This window comes from Typopeltis vanoorti, chromosome 5 (assembly GCF_054136105.1).
Source record: "Typopeltis vanoorti isolate ZY-2024b chromosome 5, IOZ_Tvanoo_1.0, whole genome shotgun sequence".
Taxonomy (NCBI): Eukaryota; Metazoa; Arthropoda; class Arachnida; order Uropygi; family Thelyphonidae; genus Typopeltis; species Typopeltis vanoorti.
This window is the reverse complement of record NC_143553.1, coordinates 146,186,563-146,211,492: the sequence shown is the minus strand read 5'-3', so window position 1 is coordinate 146,211,492 and position 24,930 is coordinate 146,186,563. Positions and strand designations below refer to the sequence as shown.

The window sequence follows — 24,930 nt, the reverse complement described above, 5'->3', positions numbered from 1 at the left end:
ATTTAGGCTGTACATGCAATGGACAATGTTACTGAAGCTTACTATTACTGCAATAGTATTATTAAATAAGGTTATTCAAATTAAGTGGATATTGAAATAATGTTGGATTCAATATCCACTTAATTTGAATAATTTTGCATCGCCGAAGTGAAGCCTTTTGGCTCTCCTTTTCAGTAATTCAGTTATTAATTAAATTTGTTTCTTCCCTTCTCCCAGGAGGCCGTAATTTCATCAATACGAAAAATGGAAACCGGCTGAAGGACATACAGTACACATCCTTTATGTGGTATTCACTGCTTTGAGTTATTTCCAGTTTTGCCAGTTCGTTTTCTTTATTTGTATAGATGCGTTATGTATTGCCATTTCGAATACATGAATAGCAGTAACATCTATGGCTGAACTAAAATGTTCAAATGCTAATGCGTAGTGATTCGTGCTATAATCTCTTGACTTGAAATTCGTTAAGCTCGCCGCTGTATTAGAAATTCTATTTCATCCTATTTATATATGAATAATTCTGTTCATAGCCATTTTTTGAAATAAAAAAACATGCACATGTTTTTTCTTTATTTGCGGAGTTGTGTTGGAAGTCGGCGTCGAATAACATTAGTAAGATATGCTGTTTAGCAAGATATTCATCACTGTATATAATGAATATACTAGCATTCACCAACCGGTAATCTTCCATCTAGATATTCACAAATGTTCAGCTATCGCCATATTTATTGGTTAAGTTTTTTTTCCTTTTCCATTCCTGACTTTGCTTATCAAATTTTAAATATCTCGAACTTGCCTTCACTGGTGTCTACTCTTAGAATATTTATTTTCATCCACCACGGGCGCTTTGGATTTATTTCTTGCGTAAAATACTAAGTTAAGAGAACGCTATTCGTCTTTCTTTGTTTGGTATAATTTTCTTCAATTAATGGTGTTACTCCTCCAAAATAAGAGCACATCCTACATCGCGATCATTCTCCCTCTGTCACACTCGCTTGTAGAATGAGCCTGGAACGTTGCTTTAAACTTATAAGGCAGACAGCTTGTTCTCATGTCTGCAGCAACTGGATAAGAGGAACGTCAGTGACTTCATTAAAGGTATGATTGATGGTCCACATGTCACTAGCGCATCTCTTAAATCAACATCCGAACTGGCTAATGTGTCAATCAATACTGCCTCCAGGATTACCAGCAGTACGTACAACTCGGGCTAGTAACTTTTACGAGCGATAGAGGTGACTGAAAATCTGTTCAAAAATGGATGGCAAATCATATTAGAAATTGAACATCTCCAGAAAAATTCTACGAAAGTTTTTTAGGGTATGAACACTCGCTTTCTACGTTCTGAATTTTGATACCCTTCATATACGTAGATTTGTCCTTTCTTTTGAGATATTTCTAGTATCGGTGTCGAATTGCATCTAATTTGAACATCTAGGATAAGGGTCTTCATTGATGGCCCCCATCTTACGTTCGACAAACGACTTGACGGAGTATCCTTTACTTTTGACTATCAGTGTTCTATATAAACCGAAAGCTGCTATTCTACCAGCCATAAGCGTCCAACAATTGTAACTATAAAATGAATTCTATTTGGATTGAGATGCGTAGGCACTGAAATCGAGGAGGATTTTTGAAAAATTGGGTAATAAAGCGTAATAGTGTAAATAGCTGTAATTCCCAGTTGTTTCTGAAGAAATTCTCCTGCCTCTCCGACTTGGCATTCTTGAAAACGCTTTTGCAGTTTAAACGATCATGATACGTTAGATAAGAATAAATGAAGGCCCGTGCGTAATGACTGCAGAAACCTGACTTAGCGTGATAAAGCCGAACATCTTATGTTGAAGAAAAATTTCAAAAAAAAAAAAAAAAACTTGACTGTGCATATGACTGGCCTTTTTTCTTACCTGAAGAAAAGTAGGCTCAGATTTCTAGAATAAAGAGGGGTAGAGAAACAATGGATATCGCGTGAGGGCGCTCTTTTAACGAGGGTTGTTAAGACACTACAAAAAGGGATGGTATTGAACGGAGTAGTTTTTCCTAGAAAAAAAAAGATATTCTCTAGAATTTATCGAGTATCTTGGGTGGCCTTTGTTTAGTCTCATTTTCGGAATTTAAGTTTCGAGAACTCCAGAGCGTGCTGAATATTTTTTATACATTGTACGATGTACACTAAAATGCAACTGTTTTTTTTTTTAATGAAAATCTTTTACTTTTTTTTACAGCCTTCCAGACAAGTTAAAGATTACCGCTGCGAAATTTAGATTTCTGTAGAATCTGTATACAGAAAATTAAGGAGTAAAAAGGAACGTATACCCTTTAGTTGAAAAAGAACAATGAAGACTTAAATTAAAGATGAGTCAGCCGATGTCATATAGATATGACATCGGCTGACTCATATGACAGAATTTTTCAGTTTTAAGAAACTTGTGTTTTAATCCTTTCAGAGATTAGCTAGTGAATACTATAATGAACAAAGAGCAACTATAAACTAGTCTTTGCGAGAATAACAATATTTTCACTTGTAATTATAGCTAAATGGATCCTTTCTGATTTAATTTCGGGAGTATCCATAACATTATGTATTCCTGTGCTTATGAGGCTTAAGTTCCAATTACCACAACAGCATTTTGCGTATTTTCGCCACTCCGTCTGAATCGGTGAGTTATACATGATCTGAAACTTAGTCCAAATATAGCTATGATTACACTTGGAGTATATCAGATGTTTCCCCCCCATTTTTCCCTCTTGAATAACTGTTTTCAGTCAAAAGTATAGCCAACTTGAGAATGTAGTTTATGCGCATGACTGTCTTTGAGTTTTAAAAATATTTTTCTAAAAATGCTTCGCAATTTTTCATAAAACAATACTTTGAATTCGAAAATTACTGGATGGGTATATTACGTTTTCTTCAATAGCAAAACCATATCTTTAGCAGAATTAAGAATTGAAAGCAAAAAGAATTAACGACCCACAAAAATTCGTCCGTTAAACCTGCTAGTCTATTATAGCAAACGTTGGTTCGTCCATCTGTCATGAAACTAATGTTGTCATGGTAACCACAGTCTTGTAAATCCTCGTATCCAACTTATTTCACAAATTCTCTTTTCAATGGGGAAAAAAAATTAAAATAAGTGATAATTTAGTGCTTGCCAAAATAGTTTTTATAAAATTCCGCTTCAGACAGCGTAATAACTAAAAACTAATTACTCAAATAGCACATTTTTTTATAGAAAATGACATTGACCCCTTTAGTGCAGAATGTGTTGGATGTTACGACCATTAACTCATTTTCAATGAGCTTTAATAGATTTAGTTGATGTAGTGACCTATAATCTTGACAGTGATCATCTTGCAGCTCTCTTAAGTTTTGCTGCGTCCATGAATATGTTAGAACGAAGGAGTTTTGATATAAGACAAGATTAAACCAGTAATAAAGAAAATACATTTTTTTTTAATTGGACGACTACTGATAGCCGTAAATGCGAATCTGATATCAAATGCGTACAAGAATCAGTAAGTCCTTAGCATCACAAACTGCATCTTCTAATAATGGTTCTCTTGTGTGGCAAATTGGCCGTTAAAATATCGATTTTTCCTTTTCTTCTGTCCGCTGTGGGATTTATATTCTAAATATAAGACAAGTTTCTTTTGCTTACATTTTGAAACGCCCCAGAGTTGATCCGTTTTTTTTTTTTTTTTTTTTTTTTTTTTTTTTTTTTTTTTTTTTTTTTTTTTTTTGCAATACTACTTCGGTGCTTTTTTTCTCGATTTGGTCTTTTTTTTTATCGTTTGTAAAAACACAGCAGTATGAGGAGTGAATTTTTATCCCATTATGACTGTCCTGATCAATTTTTTCCTGTGGAAAGTCTTATAAGCGCACAGTTTAATTTCTAGCTTTGTGAAATAGAGAAGTTGGTATTCTTAATTTGACTTTCGAACAGAAATCCTGTGTACGTGTAGATGTGTGTGCGCGCACACACGTTGTTAATAAGTGTATAAAATGGCATGTCTTCTCCAAACCAATGCCACAGCTCAGATTATCGCATCCAACGCCAGCATACAAAATGTTCACGCATGAATACATGGCTGTTTAAGTAATTCATTTTTGTTATATATTCATGTTTGGTTTACATATGTAATCATAAAAATTTTTAGTTAACAATTGCAACACACTACTGATATAAAAATAGAACGGGTGCACTCAAACATACTAGAATATAATTCTAACTCCCTATTCTCCAAAAGTGAAGTTCTTAGCTAAGTTTTGGAAATCGGTGGGCAGCTGCTCTCCATCCTTAGTTGTCAATAGCTGAACTCGGCTATGATTTTGAAGGCATTGTAGCATTCTGAGAAAACTACTTGCCTTCGCCAAAAAATACGGAATCGGCAGGGAAAAAACTTCCCTGACACGTTTGTGTAGTTGGCAAGTAGAATTGAATCAATGACTTTCTTTTGATTGTCGAAAATTGTGTCATCGAATATTTCCGCAAGGCTAACCCAGTGCCAAACTTATCCAAAGGGGGGGGGATTATTTTATTGTAAAATTTCAGACTTCGTTTGCGAGTTAGCTCGATGTCTTTTTAGTACTGCATACGTTTTTGTACGTATGTTAATTATACGAAGATTTGCTTATTTAAGCAGCGACAAAATAATTGAAACAATTTTGACAAAGGCAATGAATTGATACGAAGAATTTCATTGATTTGTTTTATTCTAAAATTATAGCTACGAAAGCCCATTCAGTAACTTTTAAATCTTTGACAGTGTTTTTCTTGTACTTTGTATGATCAGAATGCTTCATCAGCAGCTACATATTCAGGTGTTAACTCCAAACAAAACTGAGAAAATAATTCTTGCAGTTAATTCTTGATTTATTTTTAATGTCACAATTACTCAAAATGCTGCTTACGTACGTAGTCAAAAAATCGATTTACTTTGAAAAAAGTACGATAAATGAATGCTATTCCGTTTTAATAATTGTCCATAGGTTTCTTATTCTGTGGATAAGTCGGCCTTTCAATACATTTATAGCAATTTATTTCACTCGCTACTTAACAATGAACAGAACTGTTCTATTAGTATAAAACTTTTTTCCTCCCTTAGTTATTACTGTTTTTCAAGTATTTTTGACTTTAGTTGGAGGATACAGACTGTCATTACGTTCTTTAACTTCTCCGCCATCCTTCGTCGGATGGCGCTGATCACTGTCCAATAAGGGGTGGTCAGTATTAAGCGTACTCTACTAAATAACCCTGCTCTCCCTCCCTCCCTCAAACTTTTTTTTGGAGTATTTTCATCTCTATCGATGTTCGCGACCGGAAAACGCCGTTAGGTGGCTTCCCCATGCGCGCAGAACGGCATCTGTATGTGATTTATAATGCAACTACGACCTGTCCGAGGCAGATGATGCTTCCGCTGATGGGATATCGGTCGACATGGATGATGTACGGCTTGTGTAATGTGGCCTGGCGCTGCAAAGTGTCGGGTTGCTGATAATACTTGAGTAGCCATTGAAGCAGTGGGTGGTTGTTGAGCTAAAACAGATCACAGGATGCTTTGTTCTTTTTTTTGAAGAGGTGAGAAAGCGGCAGACCTTGGTGTGTGTGTGGGGGGGGGGACATGAATTCATGAATTTTATTTTTGCTCTACGTTTCCAGATTATAAAATCCGTTTGAATTGCATTAAAAGTGACTGAAAATGGCAGAGACGTCTCATTTGCAGTGTCAGTGATGTGTGTAGTTGAAGTTCATGCAGTGCAACGAATACGACCTTTTGCGTGTTTAAAACTGAGTCGTTAACCCACAGATTTTTAGCCCACAGAACAACTTACCCTGACAATTATATAGTCGCTGCTGAGTAAAAGTTTGCTCCTCGTCAATGGTTCCAAATTAAGGATAATAAATTTTGAATCTTTGGAAGTTTTCATGGCATCACTTACCCACGGTCGACACCAGTTAACATATTTGTATGTAAGCTGGAAATTCTTCACTGTGAATTGAAGACAAGTTCTATTCCACTTCACTCACAGTGGATAGTGAAAATAACTGACCTAAGATTAGAATTCTGTTTGGACAACCCTAACGGATTTTTAATTGGAATGAGTTTTACAAAAATATTCATGCTGGTAATCTGGGATTCGAACCTTTTGTACCATAGACACCAACGAAGATCTTAGTCAGTTGCCAAAACTTTAAACATAGTTTGTTTTTAAAGGATATCAACTATTCTCTAGTCTAGTTGATTACTTCATAATAGCTAATAAACTGCATTTTGTAGATAGTACGACCCAAAGAACGCTTATAAGGGCTTTTCAACCAACGTTGAGTTGTGTGGTTCTAGACAACTGCAGATTTTTTTTTTGTTGTTACGGAAACTGGTTTCTGCACGTGCAAGACCTAACTAACCAGGCTGAAAATGCTTACTTGAAACCGCATACATGGTTTATGGACTTGGGTATCTTGTGTTCTAAACTTTTGCGATTTGGAATCAGTTTGAATCCACAAAGTGCGAAATTGTACGTTACATAAAACTTTAACTACAAGTGGTCTCTTCTACCGTAATACTTTACTTCTAACGATCTTGAATAAAGCTCCAATGAATGATTCGTGAAAGAAAATAATTGAGACATATTTACAGTAATTTTGTGTTTAAAATAAGTCAACATTATTCAGTCCCATGCGGTAGTGTCTCAATCTTTCTAGAAGTGTAACCTGATGTTCGACTTGAGGCAGTTTAGTAGCTGTCTGTTGCTAAGGACTCAATATTTGTGAAAACTTTGGTTGCCTTGGGAACTACTAGCAGGTTCCAGCTACAACGTAAACTATAGTCTACATTATATACAAAATTTACAATGTTATTTCTTCCATATAGTATACCATTATATAAAGTTACTAAAATGGCAAAATCTTAGACAAGCAGCTCACTAGTTGAATTAATAAGCATCTTAAAATGCTGAATTGACAAATTTTTAATGATATTCTGTTCATTAGTAACCTCAACATTTTTTGTTAATGCGATCTGATCTGGCCAGTGATTCTAATTACCATCCAAGTATTAATCTTAATTTTTTTATAACCTTAAAAAAGTTGTCGATATCATAAACGGAAAATCAATTTTTAATAATTTTTATGGCGCAAGGAGTCCGAAAGAATGTGTGTTCTTGTTCGACTACTCCATAAACAACTCCCCATTTTAATGCCACGAACTTCAGTCACCAGATTCTAATTCTTTATTCTTTTCTATAGAAACTCGAACAGTTCCCTCATATACTCTGACAATTTTCACTATCCTCATATTTTCAACAGCAGATTCGATTCTTTCGCGCTCCCCCCACATCTCAAACTAAACCCTGTGTAGTGTTGTAACCTCTGTTATGGCGCAGTTAATCTTTGTGCCAATAGAAGGTAAACCAAACATCTCAACGTTTTACTTGTTGCTTTGACAGATTCATATGGCGTCACACACCAAGTCATTAATCTCACTTTGTTCAATTAGGTGTGGTTCTTGTGCACCTGGAGCATGTAACTTGAATCGGATGTTGACAGATTTTCCTTGCTATGCTCGTGTTTCTTTGTCACTAGGAAATTACTGAAGTAATTTCTTAGTGACAAAGTAACGGAATTTTTCATTTCTTTTACTATTCTGAGATGTTTCAAACATCTAGTTTTTAATTAGTGATCATATGATTTAAGAATTATAAAGACTAATATTTAATATTTTGATTATTTAAATTAAGGGGATATTAAATCCCACATTGTTTTAAAACCGAATAAGAAACTCAAAGATCAGAATCAGAGTTTCATGCCGAATATAGTAACTATAAAAGTATCGGCGACTACTAGCGTAAGCTAAAGCACCTAGTACAAACTAGGGCAATTCGCAGCAAAGGTGTAAAACGTTCTGATCACTATTCTTAGTATTAATTTAATGTTTACATCGCTGAAATGAAGCCTATTGGTTCTTTATTTTAAATAATTTATGGGTGCATCTTTTTGACAACTCGTATAGCAGAGTATATAAGTTCTTTTCGCTATAACATTAGTATCGTATTTGTTCTAGCTACTCACTGATGAGATCTCAATAAAGATCGAAACCGGTCTAGGTAGTGACCTCCCACCATAACATAATGTATAACATCACCCATCTCCTAGGAGATGGGTTTTACATTATGTGAAATACTAAGAATAGCGATCAGAACTTTCTCCACCTTTGCTGCGAGTTGCCCTAGTTTGTACTAGGTGCTTTAGCTTACGCTAGTAGTCGCCAATACTTTTATAGTTACTATATTCGGCATGAAACTCTTTGATTCCGATCTTTGAGCTTCTTATTCGGTTTTAAAACAATCGGGGATTTAATATCCCCTTAATTTAAATAATGTTTACATCGCCAAAATGAAGCCTATTGGCTCTTTATTTTAAATACTATTTTGATATTATTAGATTGCACTTAAAGCTTTAATAACCAACGCAACTGCGGAAAAAAAAAGTTATCCGCTCCTATTAACGTGTATATCTATCATAACGTGTCATAGAAACACGATGAAACATGTATAGATGCACGCACGGGTGGTGAGGCAACTGCCGAGGTCTATTACAACGACTTAAGCAGACATGGGATGGGTCTAACGGAAGTCTCTTGATACATGCTAAGAGATTTTGTTTAAAGCTGATTTTTTTAGTTGCTGTGAGGTGTTGATCACTTCAAAGAGTGAAAATAAATATTTTAATGACAAAAGTTCATTTAGTAGTCAAAAATTCAAATTATTGATTTGTATATAAGGAAAAAAAAACAGATCTTTTGCGCCCTTATATTTGGCTGATTATGAAAGATCAAAAAGGCGGATTAAATTGCGCGCTCTGATAGCAAATCCTATTCGTTAAACATTGGAAGTTTTTTAGTACATTTGTTGTTGTGGGGGCACGCTAAATCTAACCTGTGGAACTGTGGTCTCGATTACTTTTTTTAAATCCACTTCAGGTCTCCAGTAAGCTGGTTGATCTTGTCCGACAATATGAAAACTACCTGTATTAATCATGTACGTAATATCTGTACATGCAACAACTGTATCTGCGTCATATTTACAGCTGAAAAATTCTTTCTGAGACTTGCGCGCGCGTGCACTTCTTTCCACTGCAAGAAAATATTGAGAATTACATCCTTAATGCACATTTATTGCATTACTGGAAATGTTCAGAAAGTATTATATCGTATTGTAAATTGATATGGAGGTGTCATGTCTCCTGAATAATTTGTAAGTCCTTTTTAATAAAGGCACGTTAAAAATAGCTAAACTCACTGATTATGATTTAAGTTTCGAAAGATTATCTGTTCACGAGTTGAGCTATAAAACTGAAGCAATAAATTTAGATGACTATTAAAAAAACTCGGAGGTAAATGCTGCCTACCATGGATTCTTTTTCGAAATATGTTTTTATCACTTTTAAAAAATTTTGTTTTTATCAGGCACTTAAATTCGGGTCAACATTTTAGAAATTTTAACCTAGCAGATGTTTCTACGCAGTCTGTTTTGGTGAATATCACTAGATAACTTGAATATTATATTATCCGTCTCTGGACAGTAACTGATTCAAAAATTCACTTTTTTTTTTCCAATCTATGAAATTCTTGGAGCATTTTAACTGACGAGTAGAACCAATAGGAAATAATTACTAACGTAAGTATCATTTTGAGACATCTTCAGATTATATCCCTTTTTGAATTATACCTAAGGGTGTACATCTTCCGAAAGATAATTTACAGGTATATTAAATTCGCGCTTTATCACTGCTGTTGTACTTATCTTTTCTTCAGTTTATCAGAGCAGCCTCCCGTTTTCTCTTTCAAGTATTAACAGCATCGTTAAGAAAATCTTACGTACTCCATTGACTTGCACTAAATTTTAGTAATTGTGATCCTTAGCAGAGCATACCCTAAAAGATAAACATCGCTCGTTTATCTTAAATACGTTTGGAACATGAAGACCATGCATTTGTTCAAGTGTTGATAAATGTCTGGCGTTGACATTCCAACAAGATCGTATTACTTGAACTCGAGTAAACGCAGTACTTGCTTTTGATACGGGAACATTTTAAAATTTCCTAGCAGTATACTTCTTGTAAGGAAATTTTAAAGTAGTTTCAGAAATGTTTACTTTTTTTTAAGTGTGCAAATGTTACTTGCGTGCATCTTTTAAAAGGAAAAAATCCGCGGTCATGCCATAAGTTTTTCTGATATGTCCGAAATAGAATTATCGATGGTTAGATCCTGTGCTAAATCTCAGAATAAACACTGCATATCTTCAATGTATGCAGATGGGTGAAATTTGATCGCTACATAAAGCGACCTTGGCCAGTCTAATACCCATTTTAAGCACGCAATGAGGAGGAAGAGGTAAATCTGACACTTCGTTAATGGAGATTTTCGAAAGCAGCTGAATGCATAACAGCGACCTTTTGGAATTTTAAACTTTGTTCGAGATGTTTAACGAACACACTAGGATGATACTTAAATGTAAGAAGGAACATTTTGAATTTCGATATTATAGACACAGAAATGACAAGATGAAAGCAAGGTAAAATAGTGGAACGTAGTTCATCATGACATTAAATGTTAGGAATACAAAAATTTATGAACCTTAAAATGGGAAACATTCATCTATTGTGAACAAGTTGTAGATGATCGATGAATTTTATCGGAGGCCCTGAAGGCTTGAAAAATTCTGTACTTAGATACGAAAACAACCCTTTTTAGGGATTGATCTTGATCTCACAATCCACTGAGTCAACAGGTATTAGATTTTTTTTCTCCATTAAGCAGGCATCATCTTCAGGATACAATGACAACCTACTTTGCGGTGTTGTCTTTGTACACTATTGCAACTTCCCTTATTGGGAAAATTTCAGCGAGTTGTATGACATGACATTGTCTACTTGGTATTAATAAACTAAGCTCCTACCAGTCGTGTGCTAGTTGCTCCAGATCCTCTTCCCATCTTCGAGTATGTACTTAATTAATCTAGAAGACCTCTGTTGTCGCTTCAAACATAATATTGCTTTATCTTTTGCTTTTAGTACAAATAAATGGAAATCTTCTAGAGAAAATATTACAGATAACACGGTTGAAGATTAAATTTTGTGAGCTACACAATTCGGATTGTCAAATAATGTAAAGTTTACAACTTGGACATCACGAGAGATTATATTGTTATTTTGCCGTATTACATATTTGTCCACCTGTCTTCAGAACAAGCTTGTCGCCCGGTAGAATATTAAAGTTCCAGAGCGCACACGTCTTGGGTATGTGAGAGAAACCGTCTTGTGCACCAGATAGTGGCAGTTTACACCGAGTTTCTATCGCATGACTTATTTTTATCTAAACAGATGACAGTCTTGTAGCTACTTTGCTATTCATTACAACGTCTGATGGTTGCACAGTGAGACTACATTTGGGCGGAATGCATTTCGTGTCTGCTCATCATGACAGACTCTCATCCCACTTGACAGCTTTGAAGTAGAATTGCGGCATTGTCGATTTTGTAGTGATCATCTTTATTTCTATTTTCTTCAGTTACCACTGGCAGAACTTTCTTTAAAGACAATAATAGAACCATTGCCTACTAACAAATCATAGTGAATATTAGAATAATTGTGAATAATTCGAATCTGATCAGTGGTCATAATAAATTTTCCAGTTTTTAGTTTTTCCACCTCGTTTAGTCAGTCCAGGTAAGGCAGATTGTTTACAATATCTGCTTTCTCTCAGACACTAAGACCATGATGAATGTCTAATACATCTCGCATTAGTTTCCCTTGGAAGAGTACGTTGAAGTATACCAATTCAGATCAAGTTTGGCTTATGCTTCGTAGGTCTAGTCTCGTAAGTGTGCATACTTCCATCGGTTTATGCATTTTTTTTAAGCATTCAAACTTTTTTTATAGTTGTAAATATTTGAACAATTCTTCACGGTTGGCCTTGTAAGTTCGTACTTTGCCTTCTCTACATTGATAAGACGGGTCATTACGAAACTAACGTTTGGAAAAGTCACAAGATTCCTCGTGTTTGTATGCGGTAACTGTCAGAATCGAAGTATTCAATCTCGATGATTTCTTAGTATGCCATAGCGTGTTTTTACTGATACCAAATATTCTATATCTTATAGTTTATTGAAGTATTACAACTAGTTATGTGAATGACGGTATTAAGAATAAGAAATCAAACCCACCTGTTATAAAACATTGGATTAAGGTTCTTGAAATCCTCGAACTAGTTTGCATGTTTTGCTACCGCATTCTTCTATAACATGGCATAACCCTCTAGTTATTTCCACTTTCGATGGTAGGCATATTTGTTTTTAGTCATAAAATGGACTAAAGCAGATGTTAAATGGTAGCAGAATTCGCAGAAACCAAAAGGATTGGTGGCATTATAACTAATCGCTCAATCAACCACATTTGTGTTAATTTTTAATAAGTAAATGAAGAAAATTCGCATGAAATTGGCCCCATAAGTGCCATTTCGTCCTTAGTTTTTGTCCAGTGCTCATCTTTAAATTAACATCCTCAAGAGTCTTTTGGGAAAGCAGGGAAACACCAGAATCAGAAAATGGAGCATTGTTATGAAATACACAAGACAGTCCTCACTTGGGTGGTGAATCGCTCGCATGCTACACATGAATTTTATCACAATGAAGATTGCTCCGTTTCTGCAAGTGCTCCAGTTCCCCCCCCCCCTCACAAGTTAAACCACATTTGAATAATTGCACGTATTGTAAAAAATATAAAAGCATAGATTTGATAATGAAATTCATATATCCCGAAAGACATTAATAAAACATCCACTCCCATGATAACATTCAAATCCACAATATGGTTTGAGACCGGATATGCTAGCCACTCAAACAACCAGTGATATAATTCAGAAACCATCTTTTTTTACACCAGACACGTACTCTAAGCCATCTGGGGCTTCTTAAAACATGCTCGCTTTAACTAGTCCTTAAAAATTAACTTCAAAGATAAAATAATTCTGAAGCTTATTTTAAAAAACACCAATCTGAAGTTATTGTTTTCCCTTTATAATAGGTAATGGGCTAGATTTCTGAGATTTTTATATTAAATGGCTTTGAATTAAATGCAAGTTTTCAGTTACTAACAGGTGAACGGAGTTTGAAATGTTGATGGGAGATATCTTCTTCCATAGTCCATAATAGGGACTGTTCAGCAGATATTAGGAATATTCCTATTGACGTCTTCAGCATCTCATTTCGAATGCTAGTAACTTCATCTTTGAGTATTGGAAATTCAGAGAATAGTTTGTATTATAGATTCCATTTCTTTCTTTTAAATGTTTAGTGTTCAAGCGTTTTCATTACTAATTGCATTAGTTTATCGCTTTTAGCTCAGTAGCAATATTTGATCGTTTCTATCAGTTTATGATCTGAGTAAACAAATCAGAAAAGAACAGAATGCATTCGATGCCATATGACTGCGTCACTAGATGTCGCTGTTTCCAAAGTGTTAAAGTAACGTGCTAGCATATTTTTCTTAAATAACTGCAAATGTTGGTGTGGTCAGCAGTAATAGATGCACAAAAGCTACGAAACTAGTTTTTTAAACATCCATAGCAAACGGATACGCCAATGAAACTGTTTTAATAGTTGAGCAGGTGATCTTTTGTGATCTGCCTTTTATCTTAGTGCTTATTCACAAGGCTTTTGTGTGTGTTTACTCAGATGTGTCATAGCTGCATCCGTTTATTTGTATCACTCGTGCTTTGTTACAAAATAAAGTGAATTATCGTTTGTGGGCTTAGTAAACAGTTTCGGGTACACAAATGAATGTAGAAAATTTTATCACTTTGTGACATACAGAATAATGGCATGGAAAAGCAGATATCAAGAAATAAAATGAAAAACTTAAAGGTACAAAGCTTTTATAATTCTGCGGTTTTCACTGCTGTCAATATTAAAAGAATAGTTGTTTTTTCTCCCTTCCGGTAGGACTATCAAATGTAGTCTTACCTGACGCAAAACTAACCCAATCCAACTAGTCCTTTCTGAGGTAATGCAAAATGCTATTAACACCTGAGCTGAACTATACTATAAGGTTCCTGTCTGATTATTGATCTCTGTTGTTTTCACTGCTGTCGATCCATAGGGATCTACTTGCTTACGTCAACTGCCTTTTGGATAAATGCCATATTTTAAATGTGGGTTTGACCGTATTATTCAAATTTCTCTCGTATCTTATTCCGAGTTCTCCTGATAGTGAACAATGCTTTGTTCTAATTTGACAAAACTTGCACTGTACAAATAGTCAAAAATATTTACAACCAACTAGCTCCTTAGTTTCAATGAGATTATTTTTTACTTCTGATTTCTGGATTTCCCATTTGTTATCGCTTTTTGATAATATTCGAATGAAGTATACCGTGTTCATTCTTTCAAATAAAGACTAAGCTTTGCTTTCAGTAAATATTTAATGTCGTGTATTCTACACGACACAGATTTCTTTTCATAACTAAGCGTATCACACAAATTAGTTCTTAATTAAACGTATCAAACACTTGTTGATTCTATACACACACACACGCACGCACAATAAATTCGACATCGGGCAGGTATATAAAACAATATGTAGTTGTAGTCGGTCTTCAAACTTTCGTGTTCTTTGAAACAGGTTTATCATTCTTCTCCAAACATTACCATCTCTAAAGTTAAATTTAATGTTCATAAGCACCTATAATGATATAATCAAACGTATTTGTTCAATTATACATAAATATTACAAATTTTAAAATCAAATGGAAATGTATTTCCATGTTTAAATTTCCGTAATGTGATCCATGTTGAAGTTCCTTTAATAAAAACTACGTGAACTGGTATGGGGATAAAAAAAAAAAAAAAAAAAAAAAAAAATCAAATCAACCGACTAAATATTTACATGCCAAGGTTTGGCTAGCTTAAGATACCATTATTAGAGACACTCAACGAAGAATCAAAAGTAAATACAGTAATATTGTCCATTCTAAGGTGTGTAAAGCAGGTATCCAATTATCACTGCTGCGTTAGCGATACTTACATGTCTAGTGTACTGACCATAGTTTAATAACCTGAAAACTTCCAGCAATGATCTTATGGCTATAGAAATCTTGCTGATACAAATTGATAGATGGTTAAAAACATAACGTAGTTAAGATATGGGTTTTTTTTTTTCAAAAAGGCGATGCAAAGCATATCGAAACGCAATGCATAAATCAGGTCACTTGTTACAGGATTATCCCAGCGAAGAAATATCAGCAGAGGACATTAGTCGTCTTGTCAACTACGAACACGCGTCTAAGAAGTCACCACAAGAACACTGATTTAGGACACTCATCAGTTTATTTCCGGCTTACACTATGAATAAATTAAATGTAGGAAAGATGTACATTTCTACTGTATCTGTTTTCCTATGAATAGGGAAACAGATGAATGTAACTCCTACAGCTTCGAGATGTAGTCTGTTAAAAGCCAAATTGCTTATGCTAGCTTGGTCTGTCGTTTTCAAAAAGAACTTCGCTTATGTATTGCCAAAATTAAGTGCTTTATTGGTCTTCTTCGGCTTTCATTTATTAGTTAAAGAGCAAGGGTGCTGAATATACTATAGGTGAAGGCGGGACACACTTCATGTCTATCTCAACCATCCCAGTTGGCTGTAAAGGACTTTTCTGGATTTCTTCCAAAATAGTGACAGTATTAGGGATATGATCTTGCCATGTATGTTTTTAATATTGATCGAAGGCATGTTATTTCCAAGCTCTTTATATTAATTGCGTAGTGAGGTGCCATGTCTTCGAATCATGTGTAATTATGACCTCGCTGTGGTAGACGAAGTTTGGTGTTTATGGTAAGAAAGTTGGATTTCCGGATAACTGCGTAATACTTTGGTTGAAAAAGGTCGCCTGTTCCTCCCGAATTCCTATTTGTTATTAAACGTTCAAGTAGTATAAGACCTTCGTGTTAGATGGTAATACTGCAAGTATAGTTTTCTTTACAAACGTTAATCCCCCCCCATCCCCAAATCCGATACACGTAGAAAGTATGAATTCCACAGCTTGCTTCACCTTTGTTTCCGACCGGATATATCACTTCGTGCTCTGTTTATCCATGTATTATGAGCCCAGTATAATACGCTATGACAAATCATTTGTTAAGAATGGCTTCAGGAGTAAGGAGAAGGTAGCGTTATTTATACTAAATTACGCTACTTATTTTTGGATCGCGATCCAGTTTTTGTCTGTGGTATGATGAAGAAATAGTTGATCTGAGCAGTACGTGATCCGCTATACATTGTGCATCGCTTTTTAGAATGTTGTGGCATTATACAAAACCCACTGACAAGCTGAGGCTACCATTCTCATAGCCAAGGGAATGCTATGTCAAGGCAACGAGGACTCTAGGACCCATGACTACCTATGTGCCCTGAAAGACTACTTACCACAGAATTTTCCGCCTGGATTCGTGTCGTTTTGCTTCTGAGCAGAGCAGGTAATACCTAATAAACTGGTCACACCAGCATTTGAGAGGAAAGTAGATTCGTTATGTCTACATACAGGCGAATTTTCATAGCTCCGTTAGTATTTGTTGCTTTCTCTTTATAGTCCAAAGTGTAGGTTTTATCACACGTGCTGGAAACATAAAAATCGGCAGTATAAAACGTAGACTATGGGGATAGTGAGATAAAAAAACAGTAAAGGCTTCTTTTTCGAGATAGAATAACTTTCTTTTCATTGACAGGAAGTAAATGCTGAATCAAAGTAATTAACTATCTTAATGGCCTTCAGCAATGTATAATATTCTGTATGGCTTTCCTTCCACGAAAAATATTCTTAATATATCTTGATTCACTTAGTAATAAAGTTCATAAAAGATTCTTTTTAGATCTGTCAAGGCGACTGTCAACTTCAGATACAAAGGTACTCAATCGAAAAGTGAAGTCTTATTCCCATTTCTTGTGAAAATAATCCGTTTAATAGATACGCAGCCTGTTGAAGGCAATTTGTTTTTTTATAAATCTACCCCAAGATGGGAACACAACATCGTAGATCAGGATAAGGTTTATGTAATCGATGGTTGGTCTCAACAGACTACGAAAACCATCTAAAATATTCATCTTCATAAATTACTAGTATTGTTATATTGCTTAAATCAAATTTGCCTTTTGTAGCACAGCCTTTTAAAAGGGACTTATAAAATATCGTATTCACAAAATAAGTAATTTTTTTTATTCGCGTTTGGTATACAAAAATGTTGAACTAAATATTAAATCCTTCCTATCAAAATTTGAAAGGAAAAAATGGTCTATAGTACGAGCTCCTGCCGAGTTCAAATATAAAGGTATTTTATTCAGAATTAGTGGAGGAGATGCACATCTCACTGAATTTGCTTTTCTTTATGGTCCAAAGCGTAGTCTCATCGCACTTACGGGAAAAGAGACGCGGTAGTTTAAAAAGTGGACCATTGGAGGGTGGTGATATAAATGCAGTAAAGGCTTCATTTTCGAGACGAAATATGCTGCTTTTAGTCGAAAAGTAGAGCTGTGATAGTGCACTATATGACGCAGTAAGTAAATGCAGAATACTAGTAATAGCGAAACATTATCATTAGAGCATCTTAGTGACTGTAAGGAATGTATCCTCTACGGCTTTCCATCCAAGAAAAAGTTCTTCAAAGATCTTATCTGTCAAGACGGCTGTCAACTTCGAATATTTACAAGAATAATCAATCGAAGAGCGAGTAGTCTTATTCCCTCTTGTATTTCTTGTAAAAAGAGTACCCTTAATGGATAGGTAACCTGTTGCTCTTAAACTTTTTTTTTTATAAGTTCATTCAAGAAAGGCTGGTAAGCTATAACACTATCTTGGATTAGACTAAGGATTATATAATCTACGATGGTGGTCTCAACACCAGACAACGAAAATTGACCACCTAAAATATTTAAAATATTTGTTATTATGAATTAACGTTTTTTATGTTAAATCAAACTTGCTTGTGTAGCATAGCCTTCAAAAATGAAAGTTTTATAACATAAACAATTCATAAAATTATTTTTATTCGCGTTTGGTACACTAAATGTACGAACTGAATACGGTTTTATTGAAATTTTACGTAATGGTGTTTGGAGTTCGGGATCCTGCCAAGTTCGAAGATAAGTATTTTAATCGCAGTTAGCTGGAAGCAAAGATGTACATGGGGTTGAATTTCTTCATTATTTAATATACTACTTCTGTTTGGTTTATTGAATACTTATTTACACTCACAATGGTAGCTTGCCATCTTTAATCTTTTGTATAATTAGATATACAAAATATTATATAACATAAAAGATATATAACAGAAGATGAAGGATTCCGATATTTGGTTTTCAATGGCTTTCCCCTACCGGATACGGATTCCGGTGTCTGTTAGACCAAATTCGTTTTTTATATACCAATTAAATATAATTTAAAACCAATATCACATATTCCACAATTTTAATGCGAGATTACTACAAAATTGATATCGTAAATGATTTTTTTTTTAACAGTAGTATTATGACGTGGAATCATCGTAAATTCCCTCTATTTCTCATGCATATTGGTTCCGGTTAGTTAAACACTGAATTGCTTCTTACTGTAATTTGTTTTAATTGTGAGACGTAACCATTTAATTATGTTTTTTTCTCCTTAGGGGTAAGAAGTCAAAGAGCTACAGCAGTAAGGATTCGCAACCTTTTGGGGTATCGCAGGAGTAAGTAATTTTATTTTTAATAAATGTTCTGAACTCATCTATTCTCAGTATTGGCATTTGTGGCATAATATTGAAATGTTTTTTAGGCGCGTTTCCCAAAATTGACAATTGTTACATTCCTTTTGTCCGTATGCAAAGGAGGGTCCTTGTAGCATATGGGAGTATCCAGGATACCATTTGGATCCGAGATGAGCTTTGGGTCAAAAATTACTTCCTAGAGCCAGTGCAGACTATCATTCTCGGAAGTGTTCTTTGTAAGTATGTGCGGTCAGAAAGAGGTTATCATATTTTAAGAGATAAAAAAAAAAAAAAAAAAAAAAAAAAGTTTCGGGGAGAAAAATCTGCACCTACGTGTGACTGGCTAACTCACCTTTCGTGGAAAAGACGATAAATGTTCCTTGGGAATTAACCACAAATCAATTGACGTAGCAACATCCTACTACTCAGTACTTTTTTGCATGCAAGATGCTTTTCGGAGAGGAATATAACTTCAAAATTTGATTTCTCAAGTGGGACTTAGCTTAACGTTACATATTAGTATATTACGCTTCGTTTCTCTATCCAACAGTTGTTTATTTTTTTAAAAATAAACGAAAGCCAGCTTTTTATTTAGCGCCGATTATTAGTATTTAGATAACTTACTTGTCAATTCAGAAACAAAACGTAAGTTGAAGATTCCACAAGTGTGGTAAGGAATGTATTAATAACTTAAGCCAATCACGTTTATTAGGCTGTTTATATAATTGAAATTTTTGAGCCTGAAATAATATGGAAATTTGTAGTTTTTTTCCGCATGACTTCGAATTTAACAGAAACATCTTAAGTTTTTACAATAAGAATTTGAAAAAGGTACGTTGAATACGCCAGTTTTGTAGTTTGCTATTTATGAATTGCATAAAAAGATGAATACAACCCGAGTGTGGGGACAAACGTTGATAAAGGGAAAAAAAAGTCTTGCTATATAAAAGTCAAAATCTTCATAACCAGAAGATTCCCGCGATGGAGGAGAGAGATTTCTGGTTAAGTCTTGTTCTCCACTATCATGCATAAACAGGTCAGTTTATGCAGATAAGAAAAGATACTTGAAAATATGCTCATGAAAAAAAAAAATTTAAACTAAAAGTTCGATGAAAATGCGTCAACAGTCAACGTTTAATAACCACTCAGAGTTGATTTGCCTTAGCACCGCTATAATCAAAAGCGTTGCAGGCTTCCATTGGTCGGACCAAGTAAGAATGTACTCCTAGTAGAATATAATTCAATTACCAACTGAATTCTCATCTGAAAAGTAGCTTTTTTTAAAAAATATTCTGAAAAGGATTGATGTATTTACCACTTAATTGCTGTTTAGTTCCTTTGGCATGTTTTTCCCGGTTTTTGGTATTTGAATTTTTAAGACTAAAGAAAGTGTGGTATTTAACTGGATTTACTGAACTCTAGTATGAACATATGTATTTTGTTATCTCTATTCTTCTTAATCATAGCTTCCCAACACTTGAACAAATCTTGTATTGTCTTCACCAAACCTTTAACTAGTTATTCACATCATTTTATATCGATGGTAGTAAAGCGTTTCTCACGAAGTGGTTCTATCGACTTAGAATCAGTCAAAATTCGGAGGATGAGGAAGCACTTGCCATCCAATACTGTCTCGCTTACAAGTTAGTTAACATTGACGTGAAGGTAAACTGTTCCATCCTTCCGGACACGCATGTGCGGCTTGCAGAACTTGACATGAAACTCCCTCATCTTAAAATCTGTCTTGTGCTAAGATTTAAGATATCACTTTCTCGTTATTACTATTCATGTAGTGTATTTTAAAACTACCGCAGTAAGAATGGGAACAGGTTTTTAGTAAGCTCCTCGCTATATTCGAAACGGTGCTTTCAGATTGATGGATTTCCCAATTTAGTAATGGGACTACGTCAGTGTTTGTATTTTAAATAGCTATACAAAGACAACTCTTGTCGTAGATAGGTTCCGTATATCGATCTCTTGGGAGATTAGGAAGTTTCTAGTGTGCCTTCATTAGTTGGTTCACCAATAAACTTTTGGCCTAAACCAAAATGAACCCTTTTAAGTGCATTTTACTTCTTTAATTGTGAAGTCTATAAACGAAATCCACTCCATATTTTCTTTCAGGAAGTATGGGTTTAATTGTAATTCCCAAATTCTCTTTCTCGATAAAAAATTAGTGTTGAAAGCAATTAGAAATTTTGATGTTTTTAGTTAGACTAGGTTGAAAATTGGACAGTTCATCTTATTAATTGGGCAAACGCCACATTGGCCATTTGTATGGAAGGTAGACGTGAGTGAAAATCAAAGATGAACGTCACTGAACAAGGAATCATGTCACTTCTCAGCACTTTTAGTATCGTCGGTGATAACTCTGTTTCGCTTCACTTAACATTCGCCGAAATGCGTCGCCCCCGTAATGACGTCACGCTACATCCTCTTCCTATTTCATTACTCGTCTTATTCGCTTCTGAAGACGGGCAAGCCGTCTGTTAGTCGAGACGGCAAACCGTCACCCAATGTTTCTCTGTTACCATGGCGTCTGCAAACAGATGTCACTGCAACATTCAAATTAGCCTCGGAAACGCAAAGACAGCAGCAGGAGATGCGCCTGACTGCCCGTCTGTGATATACCAGTCATTATGGTCTTTTGTGTCCCCGGCGGATTTTGCTTCGTTGGGAGTTTTACTGCTGAATTCATTGGCGAAGAGTTCGAAATGTTGATCTGCATGATTAAAAGCAGCTTCATATGTCATATTATAGATGGCGAGATTGTGAAGTCGTTGCAATAGTTGACAGGTTTTCAATGGTTAAAACTAATCTGCTCAACTGTCAAGTTCGTTACATATGCATGGTTTTGAAACCATGCATATGAAACATTGCTTGCTGTTCTCTCTTTGCTAACGTTTCTTACTGTAGTTTTTTTTTTTAAAAACTACATTAAGAAAATATTTTAAAGTTATCTTCTGTTTTGTTGATAGACTTTTCCTCCTTGTTCAAAAAGTGACTGAGATAATTTTAAAGACAAGAGAAAGGAAAGTTCGACACTTTAAAACTATCGTACAGGAAAAAAAAGTGGGCGATAGTTTAAAGAGCATAAAGCAATGAAGAATAAATTCAGGTTGAATCTTGGATAGCTCATAGATGGGCATTAAATACACTGATATTTCCTCTGAAACCATCCATATTTGTGGGTTAAAATCTCGGTTATTGATAGTTGAATTAATAGGTTGCAACCTTTTGAAATCTGATGGTTATTTCAAATGATGGAAGTATTAGACATAATTCTACCATTCATAAAGAATTAAAACCGGGAGTGATCATAGAGATAATGCACGATCTATATTCATTTCTTTACCGCCTTTAGAAATGATACTTTTTTTTTTTTAACATCGAGTTTCTCTAGAAACGGGCTTCTATAAAAACTAATCCAAATACAATTGAGCACTACTCACCTCATGGCCTTAGCTGGCTCTTTGGTATTAGTTATAAGCAAAATATGCAAACGCGAGAGGTTGGACAGTGAAATATTTTGAAAGTTTCTAGTTGGCCACAACTTTTTTTTTTTCATGTAATTACTCGGTATCTAACTCAAAGAATCAACCAAGGCGTAATCTACTCAAGTTACAATGAAGCGGATCGCTATAATTAAAAGGCTAACGACAATCGTGATTAGTGTTCTTGCGAATGGGCTAAGTGGCTAGTTGAGAGGACGTCATGTTTCGAATCTTCGGTTGGAAAGATTAAGATTCGAATCCCATCTAGGAAATCAGGAACCTTTTCATAACAGCTTTAAAAGTTAATTGTCTCCTATGATGGCTACAAATTAACTGCAGAAAATATGCAGTTTATCAGGTATAATACGTTCACCTCTGCCTTGATGGTTCTAAAGGTGGGATCTTTCATAAGATATATTTTGGCTGTTCGAGGACGCTGAGACTAAATTTGTCGATGCACATGAGCACCTTTTTTATCGTATTTGTTGGTAACCTTTCGAACGTATCTCGAGAATTCTAATAGTTGTACAAATTAATTACACGAACCTCCATTCTTCTATCACCTTCGTTTACTGGATTATAACTCGGCTATGTATCACTTTAATCGCTAGATATCTATACCTTATTTACTAATTGTCACTTGATATATTAAAGACTTCTTGTTAAAGAATTTCACTTGTATTGAATGCATAGAATATTATACTTCAACGTTATTTCTTAAAGATTTGAGTTTATTTTTTATTTTTTTTGCTTTTGTACAGTCCAAAAAGCAAATCAATAGATAGTCATGGATACGTGAATCCACTAGAAGTCGCTCTCAATGCTGAACTACCGCCTACAAAAGAGGTGGCAGTGGAAGCGGCGAAGTCCAAAGCAGACACTACGGAATCTATAGGTGCAACACCAGCTGGCCAAGATATTCAGCCAATGTCAGGTTAGTTTATTTTTTTCGTATATTTAGATACTTTTTTTTTCAACCGAAATTTTAAACTTAAAGCTAGTTGGCATCAAAAACAGCGAAGTCCTTCAGTGGCGCGCGCGCACACTTTTTCTTCCTATGCCATTCCAGGTAAGCTTGTTTATTTTTCCTCCTATCACCATGGCAACACCAGATGAAGCGGAAGGATGTTGTGACTTTTGGTCTCTTCTGCTGTGTGTCAGTTACATCTCATACGTGAGCAGACCTCATGTGTCGACAGACGGATAATGATATTTCTCTCTAGAGGGCGCAACAGACATTCACCCACGGTTGCGTGAAAATTGAAATGAAATCCCTCTTGCACGCTTAAATATCAGCGAGAGAAAGAGCAAATACGGTTTTTCGCCGAGCGGAAATAAGTTAAATTCTTACCTATTTTGAAGCAGCGCCACTCGAGCTCGTTCTCTCACACAAGTCAGAAAATGTTCGTCTACGACATACAGTATATTCCTGACCAGTAGAAATATTCCACTAAAGGCGCAGTTCTGAATTGACGAATATGGACCTTAATCTCTTCAGGTTAACGAACTGCACGAAGATCTTAAGACAGTTTGAACTGCTAAAGCGGATAATGTTTCCACTTTACGAACGAGCTACATATTCAGATCTTTCTAGCATGCTTTCTTTAGATAATTTTTCCCGTGCTGGCCATTTCGCGTATTCAATGGGAAAGAGCGGTACAGTATATGCCAAGTTAAGCCCTGTTCTAAAATATTAGTTACTGATGTTCAGGAATATCGTTAAAAACTCCGGTTAAGTGTCAGTCTGCCTAATTGTGATGGCTTTACTAACCTTCCATTAGGCCGGAGAAAACCAAGACGAAACAATGTAGGAACCTAGAGATAAAGACTCGCCTCAAATGAATGATCAAATCTCTGATACCCAGCGTCGTTTAAAAGAACAAATGGATTTCGTTTCCTGGTCTAATATCACTTTCATGTCAGAGGTTAAAAGTAATGAGAAACCATGTTCAGGCTCGAATCTTGGTTTACTTTGTGCCTCCATTTCTTTCATCATTCAGTCTTAGTATATTTGGTGTTTTTTTACCCAGGAAAATCACCCTTGTTTTTCCCAACAAGAATTCAAACTTTGGTCTATAATAATTTAACTTTTCCTAATTGCCTTTCGTTCTACAAGTTGGATTGGGTTTGGAATCACGGCAGAAAGAACAAGTACTGTGAAACCAGTGTGTTAAATGCGCGTTTCGAGGAATGAAGACCATCGTATGAGATAAGCCAACTTTAAGCTTTGAAACGCTTTTATATAGTTTCCTCGCATCCTATATACTGAATTCGAATCCAAGTCTTTCCACCGAAAAGCATGTTGATACCGATTAAGATGAAAGATGACGTTTGTGCTTATGCCATAGCCCAGTCCCCGCTTTTTAAACCTTGTTCTGAGTAAAAAAAAATCTAGTTGCTGAATTTTATGAATTTGTCTTTATCACTTTTTCCATGCTCTTCACTATTCGGAACATTTTGATTTCCTTACTTTAAACGTTATTCTCCAGTTCAGTAATCCTGATGGAGAGCCATCTTGCTCGAATATAGGATTGTGTAAAACTCCAAACCGATATCCCTTTTTGAATGCATTGATTTATAAGTAGTTATCCAAGTATTGGCTGTAACCAGCGATCTCACATAAGTTGTTCATATGCCTTCAAGGTGTAAGCG

At 35.2% G+C, this 24,930-nt stretch overlaps 1 protein-coding gene across 6 annotated transcripts in view; it reads left to right on the top strand.

Moving 5' to 3' along the window:
• The window catches only part of LOC150106916 (oxidation resistance protein 1A-like), a 324,024-nt gene that overhangs the window by 107,306 nt on the left and 191,788 nt on the right, over positions 1-24,930 (top strand). For all 6 annotated transcript variants that reach the window (XM_090393372.1, XM_090393376.1, XM_090393375.1 and 3 more), the window contains 2 exons: positions 18,707-18,766; positions 23,040-23,212. In XM_090393372.1, the coding sequence (XP_090249498.1) occupies positions 18,707-18,766; positions 23,040-23,212 (233 nt within the window). The remainder of the gene's footprint in view (positions 1-18,706; positions 18,767-23,039; positions 23,213-24,930) is intronic.